At 38.3% G+C, this 24,743-nt stretch overlaps 1 protein-coding gene across 12 annotated transcripts in view; it reads right to left on the bottom strand.

The window, feature by feature from the left end:
• The window catches only part of CNKSR2 (connector enhancer of kinase suppressor of Ras 2), a 369,272-nt gene that overhangs the window by 154,007 nt on the left and 190,522 nt on the right, over positions 1-24,743 (bottom strand). For 10 of the 12 annotated variants that reach the window (XR_012160437.1, XR_012160435.1, XR_012160434.1 and 7 more), the window contains one exon: positions 6,490-6,636. The exons of the other annotated variants lie outside the window; for them this stretch is intronic. Coding sequence is in view for 7 of the 10 variants with exons in the window: in XM_073357190.2 (XP_073213291.1) it covers positions 6,490-6,636 (147 nt within the window). In the remaining 3 variants the exon portion in view is untranslated. The remainder of the gene's footprint in view (positions 1-6,489; positions 6,637-24,743) is intronic. 12 annotated transcript variants of the gene reach the window in all.

Genomic DNA, 24,743 nt, shown 5'->3' with positions numbered 1-24,743 from the left:
TATTCTAGATCAAAATGGTGATGATTAATAATGGATTAACCCAGAACCATAAATCATAGAAACGTAGGACTGGAAGGGACCTTGAGAAGCCATCAAATCTAGTCCCTTGTGCTGAGGCAAGACCAAGTAAACCTAGACTATTCCCGACAGGTGTTTGTCCAGCCTCTTCTTTGAAACCTCCAGTGATGGGGATTTCACAACCTCCCCTGGAAGCCTATTCCAATGTCCAACTACCTTTACAGTTAGAAATTTTTCCTAATATCTAACCATATCTCTTTGCTGCAGATTAAGCCTATTACTTCTTGTCCTGCCTTCAGGGAACACTGAGAACAATTGATTCCAATCCTCTTTATAACAGCCCTTAACATATCTGAAGACTGTTTTCAGGTTCCCCTCAGTCTTCTTTTCTCAAGACTAAACAGGTCCAATTTTTTAAAACCTTTCCTTACAGATCAGGTTTCTAAACCTTTTATCACTTTTGTTGCTCTCTTTTCGGCTCTCTCCCAATTTGTCCACATCTTTCCTAAAGTGTGGCACCCAGAACCGGACATATTACTCCAGATGAGGTCTTACCAGTGCTGAGTAGAATAGGACAGTTACCTTCCATGTCGTGCATACGACACTCCGATTAATACACCCCACAATGATATAAGCCTTTTTCACAATTGCATCACATTGTTGACTCATTCAATTTATGACCCCCGGGGAACCACAGATCCTTTTCAGCAATACTATCAGCTAGCTAGTTATTTCCCATTTTGTAGTTGTGCATTTGACTGTATTTTGCACTTGTCTTTAATCATCTTATTGATTTCAGACCAATTTTCCAATTTGTCAAGGTCATTTTGGATTCTAATCATGTTATCCAAAGTGCTTACAACCCCTCCCACCTTGGTGTCATCTGCAAATTTTATAAGCAAACTTTCCATTCCATTATCCAAGTCATTTATGAAAATATTGAATAATACCAGACCAAGGACTGACTCCCTATAGGACTCCACTAGATATCAGAGAGGTCAGGAAAATTCTGGTCAACTCTTGACAAACATTCTAAAGTCTGGATGCTGACTACCCATTTGGACCTGATCCAAAGCTCACTGAAATCAATGAGAGTCTTTCCACTGACACCAATGGCGTGCACAGGGCCCTCGTAGCTTAGCTGAACCCTCCAGAAACATCACTCCCTGCTTCTCTAGTCCCGCTATGAGCTTGTGAAAGAGTCCAGTCTGGATCAGGAGTCTTCAGCAGGTTAGTTCAAAGTCCTTTTGGCCAACAGCACAAGCACATACCAGGGCCTAGAGGTAGGCTTTGCAGCTTATCCCAAAACAGCATGTGGCAGTTACAGCCCCAGAAATAATAGAAATGGAGAGGTCAGGAAGAAGAATGTAGACTGAAACAGAAGGTATGAGGTACAGCAAACACGCTAAATCTCAGAAGGATTGTTCTAAGGACAGACAAAGTTTGAATACTTTATCAGAGAACTATGCAACTATCTCAAATTGTGGCAGAAATGAAAAACATAGCTTGAAGATAAAACTCCATACCTGACACATATCATTAAGTCTAATGATTGTTAAAAATATGATCATTATGATCTGGAATGTCATTTTAGACTCCACACAATGAACAACAGTAGCAATGGAAAGGGAGTGGGAAAAACAAATCTAGTAAGATTCATGGTTGCATTCATGACATGTTAGCATTTATTAAATGATCACATAATTTAATATTTCTAACTGCAAAACACATCTTAAAAAGTCCCAATATTGCAGCTGCCTAATTCTAGTTTTATAAAAAATATACATTGAAAATCCCCGTATTCACAAATTATGACATGATAAAAATGTATAAAACATAGAACTTTGATAAGTCACAAAAAGGTGGAAAATATTAATTTATGGAGGTTTAAACAGAGAGCCTTCAGATTGCTGTCAAAAAATTCATCTGTTAAACAGGTACAGAACAAAATAGATGTTTTTTCCACTTCTGATGGACATTATACTTCAACCTATGCACATGCATGTACACAGGCTGGGACCTCATTATATGATGTTGTGCAATATATAAAGCCATATTCTAGTCAGCGTTATTCTGTATGCCGAGTCATATTTTTGCACTCTGGTTTCTAGCATGCCTCAGAGATTTGGCTTTTTTATTTTATTTTACTTTTTTACCTCTCAGAGATATTTTCAGCTTATAATAATTGTGAAAAAAAAAATGAGTCAGTTTCTGCTAAAAGAAGGAAACCAAATGAAGGAGTCAACAGAAAGTTTCATTTTTTAAATGTCACTTGTGCATTGCAAGACACTTACAACAGGAACAAGTTGTGGAAAATAAACATATTTCATTCACAAAAATACGCTTGTGGGACTCGTAGTTTTTCAGATTTGCCAACTGGCACTACCAACAAGCCCTTTTCACATCTACAGACCATGAACTTTTGGTTGATGTATTACAAGTTTAGAGCACTACAGGAGGAGAAAAGTTTTTCAGTGGACAACTGGTGGTTAAGAATATTACCAGGACATATTAAAAAAAGCATAAAACTCTCACAACCCCTGTCATCTCCTGCACCGAAATGATTCATATACAGAGTCATTAGTAGCACTTACACAGTGCTGACGTTGGAGTACTTTACTAGTAGTCACCCATCTTATTGGCATACTTAATATTTCTCCATTAAATCTTTTATTTTTTATCTTGCTGCAAATGACGAATTTTCATGTTCGTACATACAATTATCAACTAAGCAGGCAGAGGGCAGTTTACTGACTAATGTGTCAATATTATTCACTCTCTGTTAGAACTGTGATTTAAAAGGTTTCAGTTACAACAACCCAATGTAAACGAGCTCCTTAATTTAATTTGCTGAACCATTTATGCCTCCAAGTTTGATGTGACAACTATTAGAGATGTTTGTGATGGAGGTGCTTGCAAAAACTAAATCTCTGTTTCACAACCAGTGCTTCTTACATTTTGCCAAGTCTCACTTTCCCCTCTAACTCTCAATATGATTTGATTAATCTCAGAAATCACATTTTGCCTTTTTCTTCTGCTCACTCCTCTTGCAGAAGTGAAATAAAAAGCTAATTTACAGGCGCTAAGTCAATAACTAATTAGTACTTCCTGTCCCTACCTGTTGCTACTAATATATCTTATATTTTTTGCTTTCACAAGATCTTGTTTTGGGGTATGGATTTTATTATTGCTTATGCGTGCTGAAATTGTTGAACAGTTTTAGCTTTGAGATGATTGCACACTTATAACATTATCAATTATTTCATGGCATCTTGATATAGCAAATATGTTATGGTTCAAAAAAAGAGACTATGGAAATGCTCCTTTTATCTATTTATGTTAACATCCATTTTTCACCCTCTCCCCATAGTAAGTTTTTCCCACTGCCATTAAACAAAATATCAGCTGTCTGTAAAACTGGCACATACAGATCTTAGGAAACACAAAATAGCAATTTCTAATTGCAAAGTGTAAATTTTGGAGTAAACTGTGTCCTCGACAGTGATATTAGGATTTGTAGAGAAATGAAAATATAATCAAAATAGTATGGATAACTGATGCAGATGTCTGATGCTAATCAGTTAATACTTTTGAACAGCTGTGAGAGTATGGCACATTTTTTGCTTTTATATTAATCAAAATTTGCCATAGCTATTATACACTTATTTAGTATTGAAGCTTTAAAATTGATTTCATCTGGGGCCAACTGGTATTCTGTTTCACTCTAATTTGTTTAAGTTAACAAGACAGATCTTAGCATTATGCAGATTCTGAAATTTGTCTTACTTATTGTTGAAACTTTTCCTACAGAAAATAATTATCCCTCACTTTAGAAAGCCATGAAGTACTGCAGATATACACATATATATACGAACATGCGAAAATAAGATTCCTGGCTTTTTTTTTAATGTCATGTCTAATAAGACTATAACATATCACCATGTCACATCAGGTCTGTATTTATAATATTTTAATAGGATTTCAGTTTCTATTAATCAAAATATCCTCAAAAACTACCTGTATTATTATTGTACAATACTTTTATTGTAAGAAAAAATCTTTAAAATTTCACTTTAAAAACTGTATCTGTTCTGTGTCATTCTAAGTATGCTAAATTGTAAACTAGACCCAAATCAAACAAATTAAGAGAGAAGTGAATTTTCATTTCTGCAATATAGTGCAATGTGCATGTGCAAACCTTTTTCATCTAGCGATTAAATTAAGACTTTGAGGAGTGGGTGAATTATAGGACTCATGCATGCATGTTGGTGCATGCACATTCATTAGAGTCATCATTTCAGAAAAAAATCATGGAGTGGGGGGCAAAGCTGTGTCACCATCCACACTTCCACCTTCTCACTCAGGCCACAGCTGCTCGTGCGGGGTTAGGGGGCTGGTCCTACTCTCAAGGAGGGCGTGGTGGTGGCCTGGTCCTATCCCAGAGAGATGGGAAGGGTGGCAGGCCACAAGAGGTGTTTCACACATGGCCGGCCTGGTGCAGGGACCGGGCCTCTTCCGCCTCTTCTCAGACCTGGCCCAGGTCACTGGCCCATCCAGCTAGTGGGGAGAGGCGGTGCTGACAATGGCCTGACCCCAGTGGCTGCCGCAGGCCTGGGGGAGACACCGCAGCACTGAGTGGTGAGGAACTATGAAAACTGTAATTGCCTCCTCATCCCATAGCAAATGATGTCCCTGATGCACACATCACAGCAGCACAAGCATCTTAACAAGGGAAGGCCGGTGGCTCATGTACACTGCCCTGACATCAGAATCTTCAGGGAAGTTTAATGGAGTCTCACTCCCACGTAAGAGGGCTCATTGAGCCCTTTAAAGACTCATGCTCTCTTGCTGTATGAAACCTAAAGGGTGGAAGCTAGTTGCTATCTGATTCCCCACCCAACCTGTCCCTTTGGAGTAGCCTGTCTCCTCTCTCGATTTAACTGCATATTCATGTGTCTCCACTACTGGTATCCCGTATAAAATCCTGCTGTGGGATCTTTAGTGGAAATAGTCTAGTGGCAGACACTTAAGTAGAGTCAGAACAAATATTTAATGAAATGAACAGACAATGTCACCAAAAAATACTACAGGGGAAACAAGGTACAGTCTCATTTTAAGCAATGATGTGTACTTTTCATTCATGGTTATACTGTCAGCATTGATAAAATCACAACTTTCAAGTAAGTACATTCATATGCCCATTATCATGCATACATATTTTCAGTTATATTCTCAGATGCTGATAAGCTATTTATTGGTTGAAACTTAATGCCACATTTCCAGTGAGTACTTCATGTTTTAAATGCTAAGACAACTTAATCTTTTTAACAACTACTCAAGTTGAAAGACAATGGTATATTTAACCATGGGGGTGGGGTTGAGGAAAGGAAGCAATGAATGGTATTAGTTGCTTTTATAAACCTGTTAGCATTTTAAATGGCAAAGAAAGCCGCTATCAGCAGTAGCATTTGCATATTTAATTTTCCTTCACACTATGACTTTTTATTCCAATGAACAGTATTAATTTTTAAATTAGACTATGTTTAAAATAGGATAATAATCTCTCTTAAGAATTAAATTTTTATGCAAGGAAAATAAAGTTCTTCCTTCTTCCTAGATTATGTCCCAACTGAAGTGAAGAGGAAATTTGTTATTTTTCAGCTTTCATCAATTGGTAAAATGGTTTAATCAGTCTGGAGATAGATTATTCTGGACTTCCTAAAATTTAATTATTAGGAAATAAAGCTATCACAGTGATGTTTTATACTAAAGTAAAATGCCAAATTTTTGACTAAACTATTTCCATTTTTGGCATACTGTAGTTTTATTAAAAAACAAGAGAAATAAAGGGTCAACTTAGACCTTCTGTAGACCTGCACATATTTTAAGTATTAAGGAACTGATCCTTACAAATAATTTAGACATACCTTTGCTCACATGAGCAGACTTCAATGGGACTACTCAGTGGAGTAAAGTCATGCACTTGTCTAAGGTCCTGATCAACAAAATATTTAGGCACATGCTTAAAGTCGTGCACTTGATTAAGTACTTGGCTAAATTGAAAACAAATCGTGTTTTTTCTCTATTTATAAAATATGCTGCAATGTAACCTTAAAAAGAATCTAAACTATAATTTAGCAGCTTCCTAACTATGCATAGAAAAATGAATGGGAGCCTTCAAACAATTCATGTACATTAGAAGAATTACCCTGTAGTTATCTGGGATCATTTTTAAATACTTCCAAACCAGAAAAGATCTTATGGATTGTCTTTTCATTTTAAAAGGTCTAATTAATGGATTAATTTCAACTGAGCCTATGAATACAAGCTGTGGAGATATCATTTCACAAACAAGTTTTCAAAGCATACAAGATTAAATCCATATGCTGCTGAGATGAAGCACAATAAAGCATCACTGAGATAATCTATAGTTAAAATGATGGTGTATGACTTATGATTAAGCTTCATTACCTGCAGAGCAAGGGGCTTCCATCTCATATTTTTCAGTAAAGCTGGTGCTGAGGTAAGCATGCTCTGAGGTCGCTTTTTCAAAGTTAAGATAACACCACTCGGATCCTCTCGTAGTGCATTCACCAAATTTTTCAACTGCCACCCCACCTGGTAACCAGCAAAATCATTACAATAAAATTGAGGTACAGTATTCAAGAGGTAATGTTCCCTTCTTAATAATAACATAATAGGTTTGTGTATATATATATATTTTAGAAGATTAACTCTGTAAAACTGTCAAAATTTAAATTACAGTGTTAGAAAACATGCCACCTAAAAATAATACTTATTATGGTACACTAAAATGGATATGTACCATTTCAGCTATTAGAATGAATAAACTACTGCTACTCCATCCTAAACACACAATTTAATCTCATTGTGATTTTTAAACTAATTATAACTGAACACTGATGTATTTCCTTAGAGGTTAAAGAGTTAAAAGGACCTAGCCTCTATCTTGTATAGTCTAACCCATAGTAACATAATATAACTACACATCTTGTGCTTCATAATTACTGTAAACTCTACTAAATATATGTTGCCATACCTTTACTCTTTAAAAATGCTATTATACTATTAATATTACTGTAAACACCATTAAAATATTACTACTTCAGGCAGATGCAAGCATAACAGGGTTCAGTTAAGGCTTCTACTCTTTACAATGCTATAAAATAAATGTAAAAGGCTAGTTAATTTAAACACCACAGCTTTTGAAATTTTATTCTAAATAATTTCATCAATTTAAATTACCATAAATTAATTAATGAAATCTAGCTACTATACTTGTCCATCAGTCCAAAAACAAATTTTCCCATTTATATTACTGTACTTTGCAAATATTGTGAAATATGGCACTTGATGAGTCTGAAAAGACTAATTGTCCTTTTCTTCTAAATCCTTAGTAGAATTTTTTGGAATAATTTGTTTTATGTAGCTTTTGAAAAAAGGAATGTTGTTATGGTACACAAGTTGAGTAAGCTTTTCAAAAGTGACTAATGATAGATTTTAGATCACTAGTATAGGGCACCTTAAAGGCATCTGATTTTCAGAGAGCAAGCCCTCAGTGTATTCTAAATAAATAAAAAATCATGCCCTGTTAAGGTGTCTCAGATTGACCTCCCAAAAGTTGAGGTACCCAAAATCACAAGTCACTTGAAAATCTTAGCCTATGTGTTTAGAAAGCTATTTGTTTTAACATATTTTACATCCCTCAAGTCTGTCTCTCCTTTTAAACATTAATAACTATGTTTTCTCCTAACTTTAAAGGATCATGATTAAAACATTCTTAATTTTGTTATTTTTACAAGAAAATTTTCTAACTGGTATATGAAATTTCCAAATCCATGAAGTAAATACACATAGTACAATGCTACCTATAGCATGCTGCTACTTATGGAAGGATAAGATGGAAAAATATAAAGAAGTGGAGCATTGATGTTGTCCTTCATTAGTCTAGTACAGCAGTGAAACACATCTGTATGTTGTTTCCCTTTCACTTCAAGGAATTTACTCTTGGGTGCATAAGAACAAACTCAGACTTACTGCAAAACTGGTAACCAAATTTATGCTGCCAAGAAATTAAGTGCAATGCAAGATGCTCAAAATATACATATTATTTAGCTTGTTCATCCATTATGTCAGATCGCACATTGATTTTTGCAATCACCAATTATTTTCAGAGTTGCTGATCTCTGATGAATATGCAATATGCCAATCTAAGTCAGCAACGGTGCCTATGTCAATAGTCTTGAGGCACAGGAAGGCTGCCATCATCATTCTTCATGTGCTACAGTGAACCTAGTCATCCTTTCTCATATAGCAAAATGCATTGCATGAAATGTTAAATTCTCATCTTCTCTCCACCAAAGATGTGTTTGTACAGTACATCAATGTAAACAAGGAAGCAGAACACTGACAAAATTGCTCCTATGGAATCCCTTCTGGACTCCACCCTGGACTTCCAAGCGTGGAAGTAAATATATAAGTTCCAGCCACACTTAGAAGTCCAGGGTGGAGTCCAGAAGGCATTCCATAGGAGCAATTTTATATATATACCTTCACTTCATATATGTCCTTTCCCAGTGTTTTTCACTCCAAAACCACTACTCATTTTGCTACAGTACTTTGAATAAAACTACACATATTCATTTATCAAGTTTTGTAGAATACATTCTCCATCTTGCCATAGTCTCCATTTTACTTTAATAATATATGTAGCAACAAGAAGGTTACAGAATAAAATTTAAAACTTTTTGTTCTCAGTACTACTATCTTAAGAAAAACCACTTTGTGTGTCCATAATGGTGCTTTCTGATTCACACGGATGTAATCAACATTTTTTGTGTTTTTAAGGACCAAGGAAAGTTACCACCTTGAATATACCTGTAATTTCATTCTCCTTTATGCTGTCAGAAACACTGAATTAAAATTCTCACTTGTTAAACACCCTCTCTCTCCATGTAACCCACTGTTCATTTTAATTCTATAACCTTGTACACCAACTGAAAAGATTTCTGTGAAGGAATCCTGGTGAAGAATAAAGCAAAACTAAGAGTCTTGAAGAGGATGACGTGGTGCAAGTTACAGAGTTATGGCAGTAATGCAAGATTCTTGTCATATAAATTGGAATGAGGTCGCATGAGAGAATCATGTCTTGTGCTTTAAAGCCATCCCCTTTCTAAATATAACAGGCAGAAAGATATATAAACTGATTTTTTGGTTATGCTCGTAGGTTTTTAAAAACTACTTAATGTACATTTTCAAACTATGTGGAGATTAACACTGTCCTGCCTTTCCTGGAGTACTTTCAAATAAACAGAAGATTCTCTAACCTTTGTGTAAGAGTTGCAGGGATTAAAGAAGAACACTGAAAATTATTAGGATTTGTACATTCCAATTTAGATTCTCTAGGGCAAAACCAATCTTACTTGACTAAGATCTTTCCAGTGAAAAATTAGCTATAATCTTCAAATGAAGTCCACCTTCTGCTTTCATTGATGCCCTCGTAAGAATCTCATTTCTGGACCAGTCAGCCCTCAGACTGTTTCATCTCTCTTGAATAGGAAATAATAACTTTCTTGAGGGGAACAAGACAGCTATCAGATCGGCAAGGACAGATTAAGGGAAACTGCTACTCAGCACTGATGATCGCCGGGAAGCATAAACAAACCAATGATCATTATAAGATCCCAGCAAAACAGAATAAAACAGAAGTATAAATATAAACTGAATGATAGAGTTAATTTTATTTTAGCTGAGGAGGGGGGCGGTTAAAAGTAGGAAGAGAAGGGGGAGCATGCCTGAAACTGAAAAATGTCAGAGCAAGCTATCCTAAAGGCACTGGATTAAAGCCCTCTTCCAAATAAACTAAATTTATCTTCCAGGAGATCTCTTCAAGATCTCCCTGCTACCATCACCCCCAGCCATTCCCAATTTCCCCCTTTAAGACTTCAGACTTTCAGAACCCCTAGGAGTCCAGGGCACCCTCACGTTAGTGTAGGCCAACAGTGGGATTCTGGTTGGAAACAAGATAGGAGGGTAACTTGGCTACTTGTAGTCAAGCCTTTCTTTGTGTGACACAGTACACATATTTTGTCATCAAAACTGCTTTGTTCTTTTGAGCCTGCTGTTGAGAGAGGTTGGATTGTGTCTTGCAAGGCCTGCCCAAATTCCAAGTAGCTACCCTGCTACTTCATGCAAAGCTAGCTGATTTGCTGCCAAAATTGCTGTTTACTGCTATTCTTATTTATTCACACGGGGAGCTGTGTGAGCAAGACAAGTCACCTCACATTAGACAGGAGAACTAGCTGTCAGTCAAACCACTGAGTACACGTGTATTAACACTGAATGGATCAATTTTGGTGACATTATTGGGACCCTGGTATCTTCGCCCACAGTAGATAATCACATCAGGGAGAGGCAAAGTCTAGCCCATATGACATAATGCCTTTGTACTTTCGGTTTCCCCATCTATGATGTACCATCTCCTTGGTAAAGCAATTTGAATTCCTTAGATAAAATATGTTTCTAATTGCCTCAAGAAAAGAATTAGAAAAGTAAATGAAAAGGAGTCACAAGTGTTAACAGTTATCTCCAAAATTCTGTATAAAGAAGCTCCTTCCAAATTGCCCTAACACACACAAACTCATGTACCAAAAAGAGGCACTTGAGTGCTAATTATTCTGTGGGCTGCATGAGGAGGAACATATATGTATTTCTAACAAGTTGATTCACTTACCACCTAAATTAAATTCAGGGGCATTGATTTCTACATTTTCACCACTATACAACACTAAACTGATTCTGTTTCAGTGTGTCTTGTTTTGTTGATCTTGAGGTAAACAACAAACCCAGTCTGGACACCCAACGTTGCTATATGCAAGGTTATGCAAGAATTTCCAGTTTTTATTTTATTATGAGACAAATAATTTAAAAGAATATAAAATACACAATATTTTACAAAATAAGCACAGTGTGGCAGAGCTATGTTTGAGCTTTCAAACTCAGCATTGAATTTCCTGATTTCTAAATATTGAATTAATACTAGCTTTTTGTATGGAATTTCAAAATGCATTAATAAAAGTCAGCTAGTCAACATGTAGGATTTGACCAAAGAGCAGAAATAATTTACAAAGCAACAATGTTTTTAGACCACTGTATTTGGTGCATTTTATTATCTTAAATTCTGTGGATTATCCCATGTTCTTTAAAAAGGAAGAATAAGCAAAACCAACAAAAAGACATCAAAGTTTTAGTACTCAGTTAAGCATTCAAGGAAAGGAAAATTTCATTTACAGCAAACTCCTTTATTTGAATCCTGTTGAAGGGTTCAGAGCCGGTTTTGTTTGGATAGGATTGCTTGGGTTTGTTTTAACACATTGTATTTTAACTCATGATATGACTTAAGAGGCCTACCTGTCCACTTTTAAAAGTTAAGGTTAATATAAGTAACTTAAAAATAATTTACAACATCAATTTTTTTCAACGTGATCTAATCATGACAGGTCTTTTTAGTAGAAGGCAGACCCCATCGTTTAATTTTGCTAAGTACAATGCATGTTACCTCTGACTCAGGACGCATTACTCACGTTATAGTTGATTATCTAGAGGTAGAGCCTGTAATGACAGAGACACATAGATCTTTAAGGATGACAAGAACTACAGCTCCAACAAACTCTCCTCTTTGGTATGTGAACCCTGCTTGTAGCAGGTACATTTGGGTTATAGCGTCACCACAGTCTAAATTAATACTTTTATTCTGAATTCCTATTTTCAGTTGCTGTTAAAATTTGATACAATAATTTTTTTAGCTTGGTCTTAGCCCAGAAACTTTTTTTCACCTCAGAAAGTTAGTAAAATCTTAAGTTGTCTGGATACGAAAAATACTCTGTACCCTGATCATTTAAAAATAGCTTTGTTAAAATCTTCACATTTAGCATGCATGCAAGAAGAGACTGCATCTTCCTTACAGCTTAGCACACTGTGGATACTACAGAAAATAAATAATAGTGCAAACTCCTCCTACAAAATCTTCTTTGAGATTTCCCCTCTTTATGCCACTTTAGAAAAATTGATATTAGCAGCCCTCTTTTCTTTATCTCCTTTCCTAAAGTAAAATGGGAGAGAGTCTAACTACTCCCTTACCCTCTGTCACCCCCTTTGTCAAATCAAATCATCTGTGGGGCAAAGGACTGTCAGCCTTCGAATCCCTTTTCCGCCCCATCCTTCTGGCATTTTGAAAGAGTTGTGGACTGGGACTGACTTTCTGCTCCTTTAGAGAGCCAGATGGTAAACCAGCTCCCCATCCTCAAAAAGCTATGTCAGCACCTTCTGAAGCACCTGTTCTCATGCATAGTACTACAGGGCAGCCGGGCCATCTCCTCAAAAACATTTACTGGCTCAGCAGAAACGTGAGGACCCAAGTGGAGCATTTTTAGGATGCCACGGGATATAGGCAGATGACAGCACTGAATTATCTAAAGTTCCAGAAATTCAGCAAGCATATCTCAAACAACAGAGGCATATGAACTGTTGCATTTTTTTAAAAAATTGGTAGTCTAATTCACATTGCAACATTTATTGGTTGGAGTTAGGGAAGGGATACAGTTCTCTGATAAAATGGATTGGTAAAGGATTTAAAGGAGGTATTCTTTAAAGGAGCAAAAATGGGAGGCTTTGTGACTCCTAAAATTGACGCGATAGGGAGCCAACCCCTTCCCTCCTACATAGCCTTCCCTCTTAACCTCATTCGAGGGGGTGGGGATGGTGAGGCCCCAGCAGCAAGTTGGCTGGGGACCAGGCTAGGTAAGGGGGAGGGCTTTACAGAAGCCCCACAGGTATATATCAAAAATGATCATGGAATTACCTGCAATATACACTTTTATCTGCTGGGTACTCCCAGACATTTAAGAAAAAAGTTGTAGCCTAATTAAACTACATCCAGAGTCTCCTGTCCTCCTTCTAACATAGCCAGAAAAAAGTGTGTCTAAGGAAGAGGGTTGGCAGTAAGCAATGCCTCCATGAAGGGAGGACTATATTTCTTGCATCTATGTTAACTCGTTCCCAATCTACAGAAAAACTGGTGATGTCATTAGATTTTTGCAGGAAAGAGATACATTCCTTCTAAATATAAACTGTAAGGCAGTGCTGGACAACCTGCGGCCCGCAGGCCGCATGCGGCCCATCAGAGTAATCTGCTGGCAGGCCATGAGACAGTTTGTTTACATTGACTGGCTGCAGGCATGGCCGCCTGTAGCTCCCATTGGCAGGGAACGGCAAACCACAGCCACTGGGAGTTGCGAGCAGCCATGCCTGCAGACGGTCAATGTAAACAAACTTTCTTGTGGCCCGCGAGCGGATTACCCTGATGGGCCGCATGTGGCTCGCGGGCTGAAGGTTGCCCACCACTGCTGTAAGGCCTTCTATACTGTTTTCCTGCTTAGCAAACATGCTGATTCTACCAAAAGATTTAATTAAAAGTTATTGTTGAAGGAAATCAAAGCTCTCATGTTACTACCTTGCTTTAATTTTTCTTGTGACAGATCAAAAGACTTCCTTCAATATTTGTGAGAAAAACTGTGTGTGTGGTGGACGGGAGGGCTCCATTCACACAAATAGTTTTCAGTTATTTACACAATCCAAAAACTCTTTAACAAATTATTTGAATGGTCAGATTGCTCTCCTGACAATGAATACAAAATTAATAATAATTATGCATGAAACACTACATTGCATCTACGAAATTATTACCCAAATAATTAGTAACCTGCTGCTCAGTTAAAATGGTCTGATGTACAGTCATCCAGGTTGTGAAACAAAATATTAAACAAAAGGAAGCATTTTTATTCTGCCAATGGTTGGGCTGGTAACATGACCTTAAACTATCTGCCATGAGGGTTGGTAAATACGCAGACTGACTCCCCCAAAAGAGGTCAGAGGGGAAGGGTATCAGCTGGTAGTCATGTGAAAATCCAGAAAGAATGAAGCAAACAATAGGTTCACCTTTCCTCCCTCCATCCCTTCTGAAGACACTGGAAAAGAATAGAATGCTTCAGCACTATCTCCTCCAGAATACTTTATAGGGTTGGGAAGGGATGGATGCCTAAATTTAAAGAAGCATCAACAGATTCCAAAATTCTGATTTTTTTCAGGTTAGCTCGTCACCAGTAATGAATAATAAATACTCCACACTTCTATAATATTTTTCATCCAAACATCTATGCTTATACTCCCTGTGATTCTGAATGAGGAATACATCACTTGAAGAAGTTTGACTTTGAAATGAAGTTAAATATGATTTTAAAAGTCTGTACTACACATGCACAGTGTTAATTTTATTATTAAATCTAATCATAACCAAAAGAGTGAAGGCCTCAAATAACACCACCACTCCAACAAAGCTTGCATATAAACTATACTGAAGTAGATCACATCTTTTCATAGAATCATAGAATATCAGGGTTGGAAGGGACCTCAGGAGGTCATCTAGTCCAACCCGCTGCTTAAAGCAGGACCAATCCCCAACTAAATCATCCCAGCCAGGGCTTTGTCAAGCCTGACCATAAAAATATCTAAGGAAGGAGATTCCACCACCTCCCTAGGTAACGCATTCCAGTGTTTCACCACCCTCCTAGTGAAAAAGTTTTTCCTAATATCCAACCTAAACCTCCCCCACTGCAACTTGAGACCATTACTCCTTGTTCTGTCATCAGCTACCACTGAGAACAGTCTAGATCCATCCTCTTTGGAACCCCCTTTCAGGTAGTTGAAAGCAGCTATCAAATCCCCCCTCATTCTTCTCTTCTGCAGACTAAACAATCCCAGTTCCCTCAGCCTCTCCTCATAAGTCATGTGTTCCAGTCCCCTAATCATTTTTGTTGCCCTCCGCTGGACTCTTTCCAATTTTTCCACATCCTTCTTGTAATCTGGGGCCCAAAACTAGACACAGTACTCCAGATGAGGCCTCACCATTGTCGAATAAAGGAGAACGATCACGTCCCTCGATCTGCTGGCAATGCCCCTACTTATACGTCCCAAAATGCCAATGGCCTTCTTGGCAACAAGGGCACACTGTTGACTCATATTCAGCTTTTCGTCCACTGTAACCCCTAGGTCCTTTTTTGCAGAACTGCTGCCGAGCCATTTGGTCCCTAGTCTGTAGCGGTGCATGGGATTCTTCCGTCCTAAGTGCAGGACTCTGCACTTGTCCTTGTTGAACCTCATCAGATTTCTTTTGGCCCAATCCTCTAATTTGTCTAGGGCCCTCTGTATCCTATCCCTACCCCCCAGCATATCTACCTCTCCTCCCAGTTTAGTGTCATCTGCAAACTTGCTGAGGGTGCAATCCACACCATCCTCCAGATCATTTATGAAGGTATTGAATAAAACCAGCCCGAGGACTGACCCTGGGGGCACTCCACTTGATACCGGCTGCCAACTAGACATGGAGCCATTGATCACTACCCATTGAGCCCAAATTAACAACATTTGTTTGTTAACCTCCTAGTGCTTTATAAACATTTGTTAATTAAATATCATTATGCTTTTGTGAAGTAAGCATTGTTATACTCATTTTACAGATGTGTAAACCAAAGTACAGAGAAATTAAGTGACTTTCCCAAGAATACAAAAAGTCATGAGCAGAGCTGATAATAGAATCCAGGTGCGTACTGACTCAGAGTACCCCGCTCTTGTCATAAATATAAAGGGAAGGGTAAACACCTTTAAAATCCCTCCTGGCCAGAGGAAAAACCCCTTCACCTGTAAAGGGTTAAGAAGCTAGGATAACCTTGCTGGCACCTGACCAAAATGACCAATGAGGAGACAAAATACTTTCAAAGCTGGAGGGGGGGAGAAACAAAGGTTCTCTCTGTCTGTGTGATGCTTTTGCCAGGAACAGAAAAGGAATGGAGTCTTAGAACTTAGTAAGTAATCTAGCTAGATATGCGTTAGATTCTGTTTTGTTTAAATGGCTGATAAAATAAGCTGTGCTGAATGGAATGTACATTCCTGTAACTTAAGGTTTTGCCTAGAGGGATTCTCTATGTTTTGAATCTGATTACCCGTAAGGTATTTACCATCCTGATTTTACAGAGGTGATTCTTTTACTTTGTCTTCAATTAAAATTCTTCTTTTAAGAACCTGATTGCTTTTTCATTGTTCTTAAGATCCAAGGGTTTGGGTCTGTGTTCACCTATGCAAATTGGTGAGGACTTTTATCAAGCCTTCCCCAGGAAAAGGGGTGTAGGGTTTGGGAGGATTTTCGGGGAGAAAGACATTTCCAAGCGGGCTTTTTCCCTGTTATATATTTGTTAGACGCTTGGTGGTGGCAGCAATAAAGTCTAAGGACGAAAGGTAAAATAGTTTGTACCTTGGGGAAGTTTTAACCTAAGCCGGTAAAAATAAGCTTAGGGGGTTTTCATGCAGGTTCCCACATCTGTACCCTAGAGTTCAGAGTGGGGAAGGAACCTTGACAGCTCTACACACTAAAACAACATTCCCTCATCATTCCATTCAAACAGCCTTAAAAGAAAGTAAATGCTGAAGGAGCCTGCCCAAAAGGGACCTGCAAGGCAAAGTCTAGGTGTTGCTGAGGACTGACTGGATGAACCATCACTTTGTAGAGATAATGGGGAAAAACTTCTCAATTTAGGGATGTGGAGCAATGTCCCTGTGCTCAATAAGGCCTTGAATAGCAGCTGTAACAGAGGCATGCAAATGGAGAGCACTGATGCTGATACCTTTGCTGAAGCCTGACATTAGAAAATCCAAAACATGCCAGAATGAGCATAATAGGGCAGAGATGTTCCCTGACTCAACCAGGCTGAAAAGATCCAATAAATCCTAAGATTACATGAGGTAGACATTTTCTGCTGCTAACCAAGCAGTCTGCCACTATGCTAAAGAAATCATCCCTTAGGAAGCAACTCCATTCAGTAGCCACATAATCATTTGTGTATGGGGCAGGTGGGAGCAGTGCACTGGCCCCTGAGAGAAGATTCAAGTTCTCTGCAAGCACCTGAGAGGAAGAGAGAAGTTTCATAACTCAAATCAATAAGGGGACCCTAGTTATAAAAGGGATGGGGATTAGATTTCTGTCACTCATCAGGTGTGAGAACCAGGGGTGCCAGGGCCACCACAGAACTACCAGAATCCAAAATGAGCCAAACCCAAGGGACTAAGGCCCAGATCCACAAAGGGGTTTAGGCTCTAACTTTCACTGATTTCAATGGCAGTGAGGAGCCTAAACACTTTTGTGGATCTGGACTTAAGTCCACACAGGCTAAGTAGCAGCCCAATAACTGAAGGTTGCTACTGGGAAGAACCAGGGAGGAGGCCCTGACAGTCGACAAAGTGCTCAACAAGAGTCTGTCTAGGGAAATGAAAGCTTTTCATAGCAGAGAGTTCAGGATCAGACCAAAATGGGGGTGCTCGAAAAGATAACTCTGCTGAAACTCCTTAAGGCAAGAAATTGAAAGAGCTCAAACAAGGATAAGGGTACAAACGTCCAATCATGACAAAGACTGGAGATCAGCATCACTAGGATCTTCACATATACACCCGGTGGGAGGGGGGAGAAGGGAAGACAGGCCAACTGGAAAGGTAATGAATTGATAATGGGTCTTCCTGTGGGTGTCATGAAGGAAGCACCAGTTGTCATATAGAATGCAGATATGTAAACAGGCATCTTTCAGGTCTGTACAACAGACCAAGAACCACCCCTTTGTAAGAGCAGACGCTTAATCTCTGACAGAGGCTTGAGAGGAACCAGGAAGGTTTCAATCTTGGACTGAACTCTATTGAGTACCCCTGAGAAAATACAACCCTAACACAAGCATCCGATGAAACATCAGCAGATGGCTTTCCACAGTGGTGGAGCTAGTGTTCCACAGCAGTTGGGGGGTGGTCCTGGCCTGATTGCTGTAGGGTTGCTTTGGGAGATCAGGAATAGGAAAGGAAGTGACTGGCAGTATTCTTTTTCTTCTCTATTTCCCCCCTTCATTATAGAGAAATAAAGGAGGAGGAAGAGAGGCAGAAGGAGGGAGAAAGAACAAACTCCGGTGATTATTCCAAAGGGGGCAAAGCAAACTAAAGCGATCATGTCTGGCAGAGGCTTATATCCTACAGGGGCAGGGTCTCAGGTTTTCCGCCTTGCTTCCAGCTAGTGGCACCATAGTACCATCTGGCCATGACTCCTATGTCATAATATGAGAGAAGAGATAGACATATGAAAATTATCTATGTATGTGTATACACATACAGATGAAAAACAAATATGTCTAAATTTGTTTAAAAAGGCAAGGTAGCACCTTCTTCTGGAGATCTGAACTCAAACTGAGCCCAGGTCACAGATTAAGTTAACTTGATTCTCCTAACCCACTTTCTCAAATTTTTGTCCTTTCATGTAACACCACTATGCAGTTTATCATGGTTAAATATCTTTGTTCAGGAGGCATGGTAGTTAAACAGCAGTGAGGCTGCAGATCAGGACTGAAGTCGAACAACATTGTGTAATGTGTGTAGTACCTGTCAACTGGATGCTTGATTGACAAATTCAAAGCATAAAGGAGTTCAGAAGTATCGAATCCCAATAGAGCAGGGGGGTGGAAAAAACCTCCCAAGTACACAGTCTCTTGGTTAGGTACAAAATTGTGACCACTGTATTCTTACTTGTTAAGCACCAGCACTATGCTCACTTCTGTAGACAACACAAAGAGACAGTCTTTGCCCCAAGCATCTTACAATTTAACTTTCTTAAATACTTTAATTATTTTACCTCAACATTTTTATTATATATTTATGTGGTGACATTATATGTACATGGTATTAGAGAATCATCTCCAGAGAACCAATATCTAATTCTTTTGAAAAATTCATCAGCATTTTGATTTCAAAAAGCAACACAAATTCCCAATTACCACTATTTTGGTATGATCATCACACTCTGTACCGCAGCAACACCTTGTAATACTTTACAGCATAAGCCATCTAACAGTTAGGAACTACAATATTGTGCCATCACCTGATAATTATTAGATAGCCCACACCTTCACAGTCCTGGAAGGTTCTTCCAATGCTTTTGCTGATGATTTATAGCATTCTTAGTGCAAATTCATATAATGTGCCACATCCTTAGGGGATAATTTATGTAAAGGACTGACTTTTTTTCTTGTAATAAGCACTATTACTTGAAGTCAAAATGTAGCACAACCTAAATGTTTGTTCAGTAACACATTATTAATACTCTACATTTATTCAGAAGTTTCTGTACAGAAAAATCCCAAATGAGTTTACAGACTAATATAGATAGATAGATAGATAGATAGATAGATAGATAGATAGATAGATAGATAGATAGATAGGAATCATTCGGTGGAACACAGCAGCTGCCTTCAGGCATGACCATTATAGAACATTTTTTCCAAAGGAAAGGGAAGGGGAGAATCCCTAACCTACTTAAATAGTAAACAAAACAAAATATCTAAATTACAAAGGTAAATTACAGCAGAATTATACACAACAGAGTTGTCCATATTGGGATTCAGCCAGGACAATGGGATTAATGAGAAACACACTTATAAAAATGCTATTGGATATATTAAATGACTACACCTGGTCAGGATCTCTGTTTTACATCTCATTTGAAGGAAAAGACATCCAGGAGAGTGCAGTGGTCCCAAAGCAATGCCAAGGCTCCAGTCATGTACTGACTGAGGGGGAAGAGGGTTTCCAACTGTATCACAGTCAGCAATTCCTTCTGTTCTTTCCTCTAAAGATCTCCAATCCAGTTCCTGACCAAGTCTGATTTTACTTAGTTTCGCTCTCATTTTATATACACAAATGCCATATTTACATATAATGGCATTCATGCTCATCACAATGGTGTCTGTTCACCTGACATTGCTAGCAGGGGTTATGGTTGGAAGTAATGACTGAAGGATAAAATGGAAAAGAAATGAAGTAGAAAAATATATAGAGCAACTGCACAGATGGGCTGGCCAAAGATCCACAAGCCCCTTCTTAAAATTCTGCCAAAATGAAGGCAAGCTTGAGATAATTTTGATGCCTCTGATGGTTAATGCGAAATCCATTCTGTCAGTGATGATTTAACCCCAGGGCTGCCGACCTAGCTATTGTTCTCTTCTTTTTTCTTTCATGTATTCTTTGGAACAAACCAGATTCCACCAAATGATAGGTATTTTCAAAAATTACTGCTGAGGAGACACCACCCCTTTGATCTCTTATAAGGCCTTCACACTACTTCTCTTCAAATTACCAGTTGAAAACTATATATATATATATATATATATATAGTTGAACATGGTATATTATGACTATACTCAATAAATTTTTTTCCTGAAGGGTATTTCCAGCAAAGGGCAGCTTAATACAGGTGCATTTGTTAAGTAACAAGGCCTCTTCCTTGTTAGTTACATGAAAGGGTGTTTGTTCACATGTGGAAACAAATGAGTGAGATTTGTAACATACACATCTCTGGTGCACATGATTTAAGCACAACACTATTGTGTGTGTGGGTTTTATATATCTATCATCTCTCTCTCTCTCTCTCTGTATATATATATATATATAAAATAAAAACATCATTTTTATAGAATGTCTTATATAATGTCTTTTATATAATGTTCCTGACAGATTTGAAATTCCTTGTACAAACTTAAATTGAAATACAAACTGTATGCAGAGATAATTTAATTTCAAAATATTTTAGAGGGTGTGTGTGAGGGGGGCACCACTATTTAATACCTTATACCCATATTATGTAACCATTTAGGAAACTAAGAATGAGATATCCTACTGAAACTTCAGGAGGAATTAGGAGGGCAGAATCCAATCACCTAAGCTGAAGTTTAAACCTGGATCGACAGTATCCTGGCGGGCGGTGGTCTATGACAGGGGACTCAGGACAGAGTTCTGAAGTAAATTACAAGACCATTTCCATTAACTAACATGGGCTTGACATTTAGCATTTTTGAAGAGGCCTGAAAAAGCATTTGGCTGCAACATCCTACCACCCCTAAAAACAATTGATTCCTGTCCACCAATATCAAACCATGATTCACAGGACTGACCAGAGGATTTTCAGAAGGGTTAGAAAGATGATTTCTTTGGGATATGCTCCTGACTCATCTTTCATAAAAGCATGTGCATATGATCAACAGAAGAAGTAGATCCCCATTCTTTGTTCCTTTTGAACCTTCATGATTTTTGTTGCATTATTTTGTGTGTTCTTTATATGGAAAAGGACTAGAAACTTTATATTTAAATGTAAGATAAGATGCTTCTTTACATTTCTATTTCTAGCCAAATTGATTTTTAATTGCACCTGCATTATCAAAGCGTGATGGATGCTGTAGTCCAAGGTGCTACAGACTCGATGTTTAGAACTCTCAGGCGGACTCCCAATACTTCACTAACCCGCCTGGGACCAAATTTCTTTTTTGAATTATTTCCCTCAAGGCCAGATTTATAAGGCTTTGAGCTAAAGCACTTTCATTGAGGAGAAAAACTGGTTTGAAACCTAGACCTAGAGAGGTCTTCTATCCAGTCCCCTGCACTAAAGGAGGATTAAGCATTATCTAGACCAGGGATTCTCAACCTTTTTCTTTCTGAGGCCCCCCCAACATGCTACAAAAACTCCACGGCCCACTTGTGCCACAACAACTGTTTTTCTGCACATAAAACCCAGGACTGGCGTAAAGGGGTAGCAAGGAGGACAATTGCTCAGGCTTTGGCTTCAGCCCTGGGTGGTGGGGATAGGAGCCCTGGGCTTCAGTCCCATGCAGCTTTCCACCCTGGGCCCAAGCGAGTCTAACAATGGCCCCAAACCCCTGGTTAAGAACTGCTGACAGGTGTTTGTCTAACCTGCTCTTAAAAACCTCCAGTGATGGAGATTCCACAGCCTCCCTAGGCCATTTATTCCAGTGCTTAACTACCTTTACAGTTATGAAGTTTTTCCTAATGTCCAACCTAAACCTCCCTTGCTGCAATTTAAGCCCATTGCTTCTTATCCTACCCTCAGAGGTTAAGAAGAACATTTGTTCTCCCTCCTCCTTGTCACAACCTTTTATGTACTTGAAGCCTGTCAGGTCCCATCTCAGGCTTCTCTTCTCCAGAGTAAATAAACCCAATTTTTTCAATCTTTCCACATAGGTCATGTTTTCTAGATCTTTAATCCTTTTTGTTGCTCTTCTCTGGACTTTCTCCAATTTGTCCACATCCTTCCTGAAAGGCGGCGCCCAGAACTGGACACAATAGTCCAGTGGAGGCCTAATCAGCATGGAGTAGAGTGAAAGAATTACTTCTTGTGTCTTGCTTACAACACTCATGATAATACATCCCAGAATTATGTTTGCCTTTTTTTTTTTTTTAAACACACTGTTGACTCTCATTTAGCTTGTGATCCACTATGATCCCCAGTTCCCTTTCAGCAGTACTCCTTTCTAGGCAGTCATTTCCCATTTTGAATGTGTTCCTTCCGAAGTAGAGTACTTTGAATTTGTCCTCATTGAATTTCATCCAGATCATTTTGAATTTTAATCCTATCCTCCAAAGCACTTGTAATCCCTGCTAGCTTGGTATTGTTCACAAACTTTTTATAAGTGTACTCTCTATATCATTATCTAAATCACTGATGAAGATATTGAAGAACTGGACCCAGGACCAATCTCTGCAGGACCTCACTTGATATGCCTGTCCAGGTTGACTGTGAAGCACTGATAACTACTCTCTGAGAATGGTTTTCCAACTTGTTATGCACCCACCTTATAGTAGCTCAATTTAGGCTGTATTTCCCCAGTTTGTTTATGAGAAGGTCATGCGAGATAGTATCAAAAGCCTTACTAATGTCAAGATATACTACATCTACTGCTTCTGTCAAAGAAATCTGTTAGGTTGGTTTGACATGATTTGTTCTTGACAAATCCATGCTGACTGTTACTTATCACCTTATTATCGTCTCCGTGTATGCTAATCGATTGCTTAATTATTTGCTCCATTATGTTTCTGGTTATTGAAGTTAACCTGACTTGTCTGTAATTCCTTGGGTTGTCCTTATTCCCCTTTTTATAAATGGGCACTATATTTGCCCTTTTCCAGTCCTCTGTAATCTCTCCCTTCTTCCACGATTTTTCGAAGATAATCACTAATAGCTCAGATATCTCCTCCGTCAGCTTCTTGAGCATTCTAGGATGTATTTCATCAGGCCCTGTTGACTTGAAGACATGCAACTTATTTAAGTAATTTTTAACTTGTTCTTTGCCTATTGTAGCCTCAAATCCTCTCTCATTTTCACTGGCATTCACCATGTTACATGTCCATCTGCTTTTAAACTAAAAGTCCTTTAGCACTTCTGCCATTTCCACATTTTCTGTTATTGTTTCCTCCCGCTTCTCGTTGACTAATGGGCTTACCCAGTGCTTGGTCTTTCTCTTGCTTCTACTGCATTTGTAGAATGTTTTCTTGTTACCCTCTATGTCTCTAGCTACTTTAATCTCGTTTTGTGCCTTGGCCTTTCTAATTTTATCTCTTCATGCTTGCGCTATTTCTTTATATTCATCCTTTGTAATCTGACCTAGTTTCCAATTTTTGTAGGACTCTTTTTTTGGTTTGAGATAACTGAAGATCCCCTGGTTAAGCCAGGGTGATCTCTTGCCATACTTCCTATCTTTCCTATGCAGTGGGATAGTTTGTTTTTGTGCCCTTAATAATGTCTCCTTGAAAAACTGCCAACTCTCTTGAACTGTTTTTCCCCTTAGAATTGCTTCCCATGGGATCTTATCTACCAACTCCCTGAGTTTGCTAAAACCTGCCTTCTTAAAATCCATCTTCTTTATTGTGCTGTTTCCCCCTTGCTATTCCTTAGAATCATGAACTCTAGCATTTCACGATCACTTTCACCCACACTACCTTTCACTTTCAAATTCTCAACCAGTTCCTCCTTATTTGTCAAAATCAAATCTAGAAGAGCCTCTACACCCTAGTAGCTTTCTCCAACTTCTAAAATAAAAAATTGTCTCCAATACTTTCCAAGAACTTGTTGGATAATCTGTGCTATGCTATGTCAGTTTCCCAACAGATGTCTGGGTAGATAAAGTCCCGTGCTTTGGATGATTTTGTTAGTTGAACTGCAACAGCTGCTTTTAAAAAATGTGAAAGAAACTAAGGTTTTCCATAGGAGGAACAAACAAAAACATCAGAGGACCACTCTATAACTAGTAATGGAGAACAAATAAATAAATGGAAACTCAAACTAAACAACTGATATTGTCCTTTTAGCTCATACAACACAGAGATATGGATGAACTAGAACAGAATATGCAAATATAATCCATCAGTGTGGAACAACAACAGATGCTGGGTTCTACTGGGTAGGATCTTTGATAGTATAGGTCCAGACAACTTAAACTTCACTCAACTTCAAAAAAATTAACTTCTTAAGTATTGAGAAGGTCTGGGAAAATGAAAGTGCATTACATGTAACAGCATGTACCACAATACAAATGTCGGTGAGGTGATTATTATTATTTTCTTAACACAATTTGACACTTCTCTGCTCATACTGTAAGCACTGTATTTTCACCCCAACAAGAATTTTTAAAGCAGTTATGCAACATATTTGTTCCATCTGCAACAAAATGAAAAAAAATTATTAAAATCTCTTAATTTCAGATAAGTGAGTGGCTTTGTTCCTA

The sequence above is a fragment of the Lepidochelys kempii genome, chromosome 1, assembly GCF_965140285.1.
Source record: "Lepidochelys kempii isolate rLepKem1 chromosome 1, rLepKem1.hap1, whole genome shotgun sequence".
NCBI classification, from domain to species: Eukaryota; Metazoa; Chordata; order Testudines; family Cheloniidae; genus Lepidochelys; species Lepidochelys kempii.
Note: the sequence above shows the minus strand (reverse complement) of the source record. Positions and strands in the feature narration are given on the sequence as shown.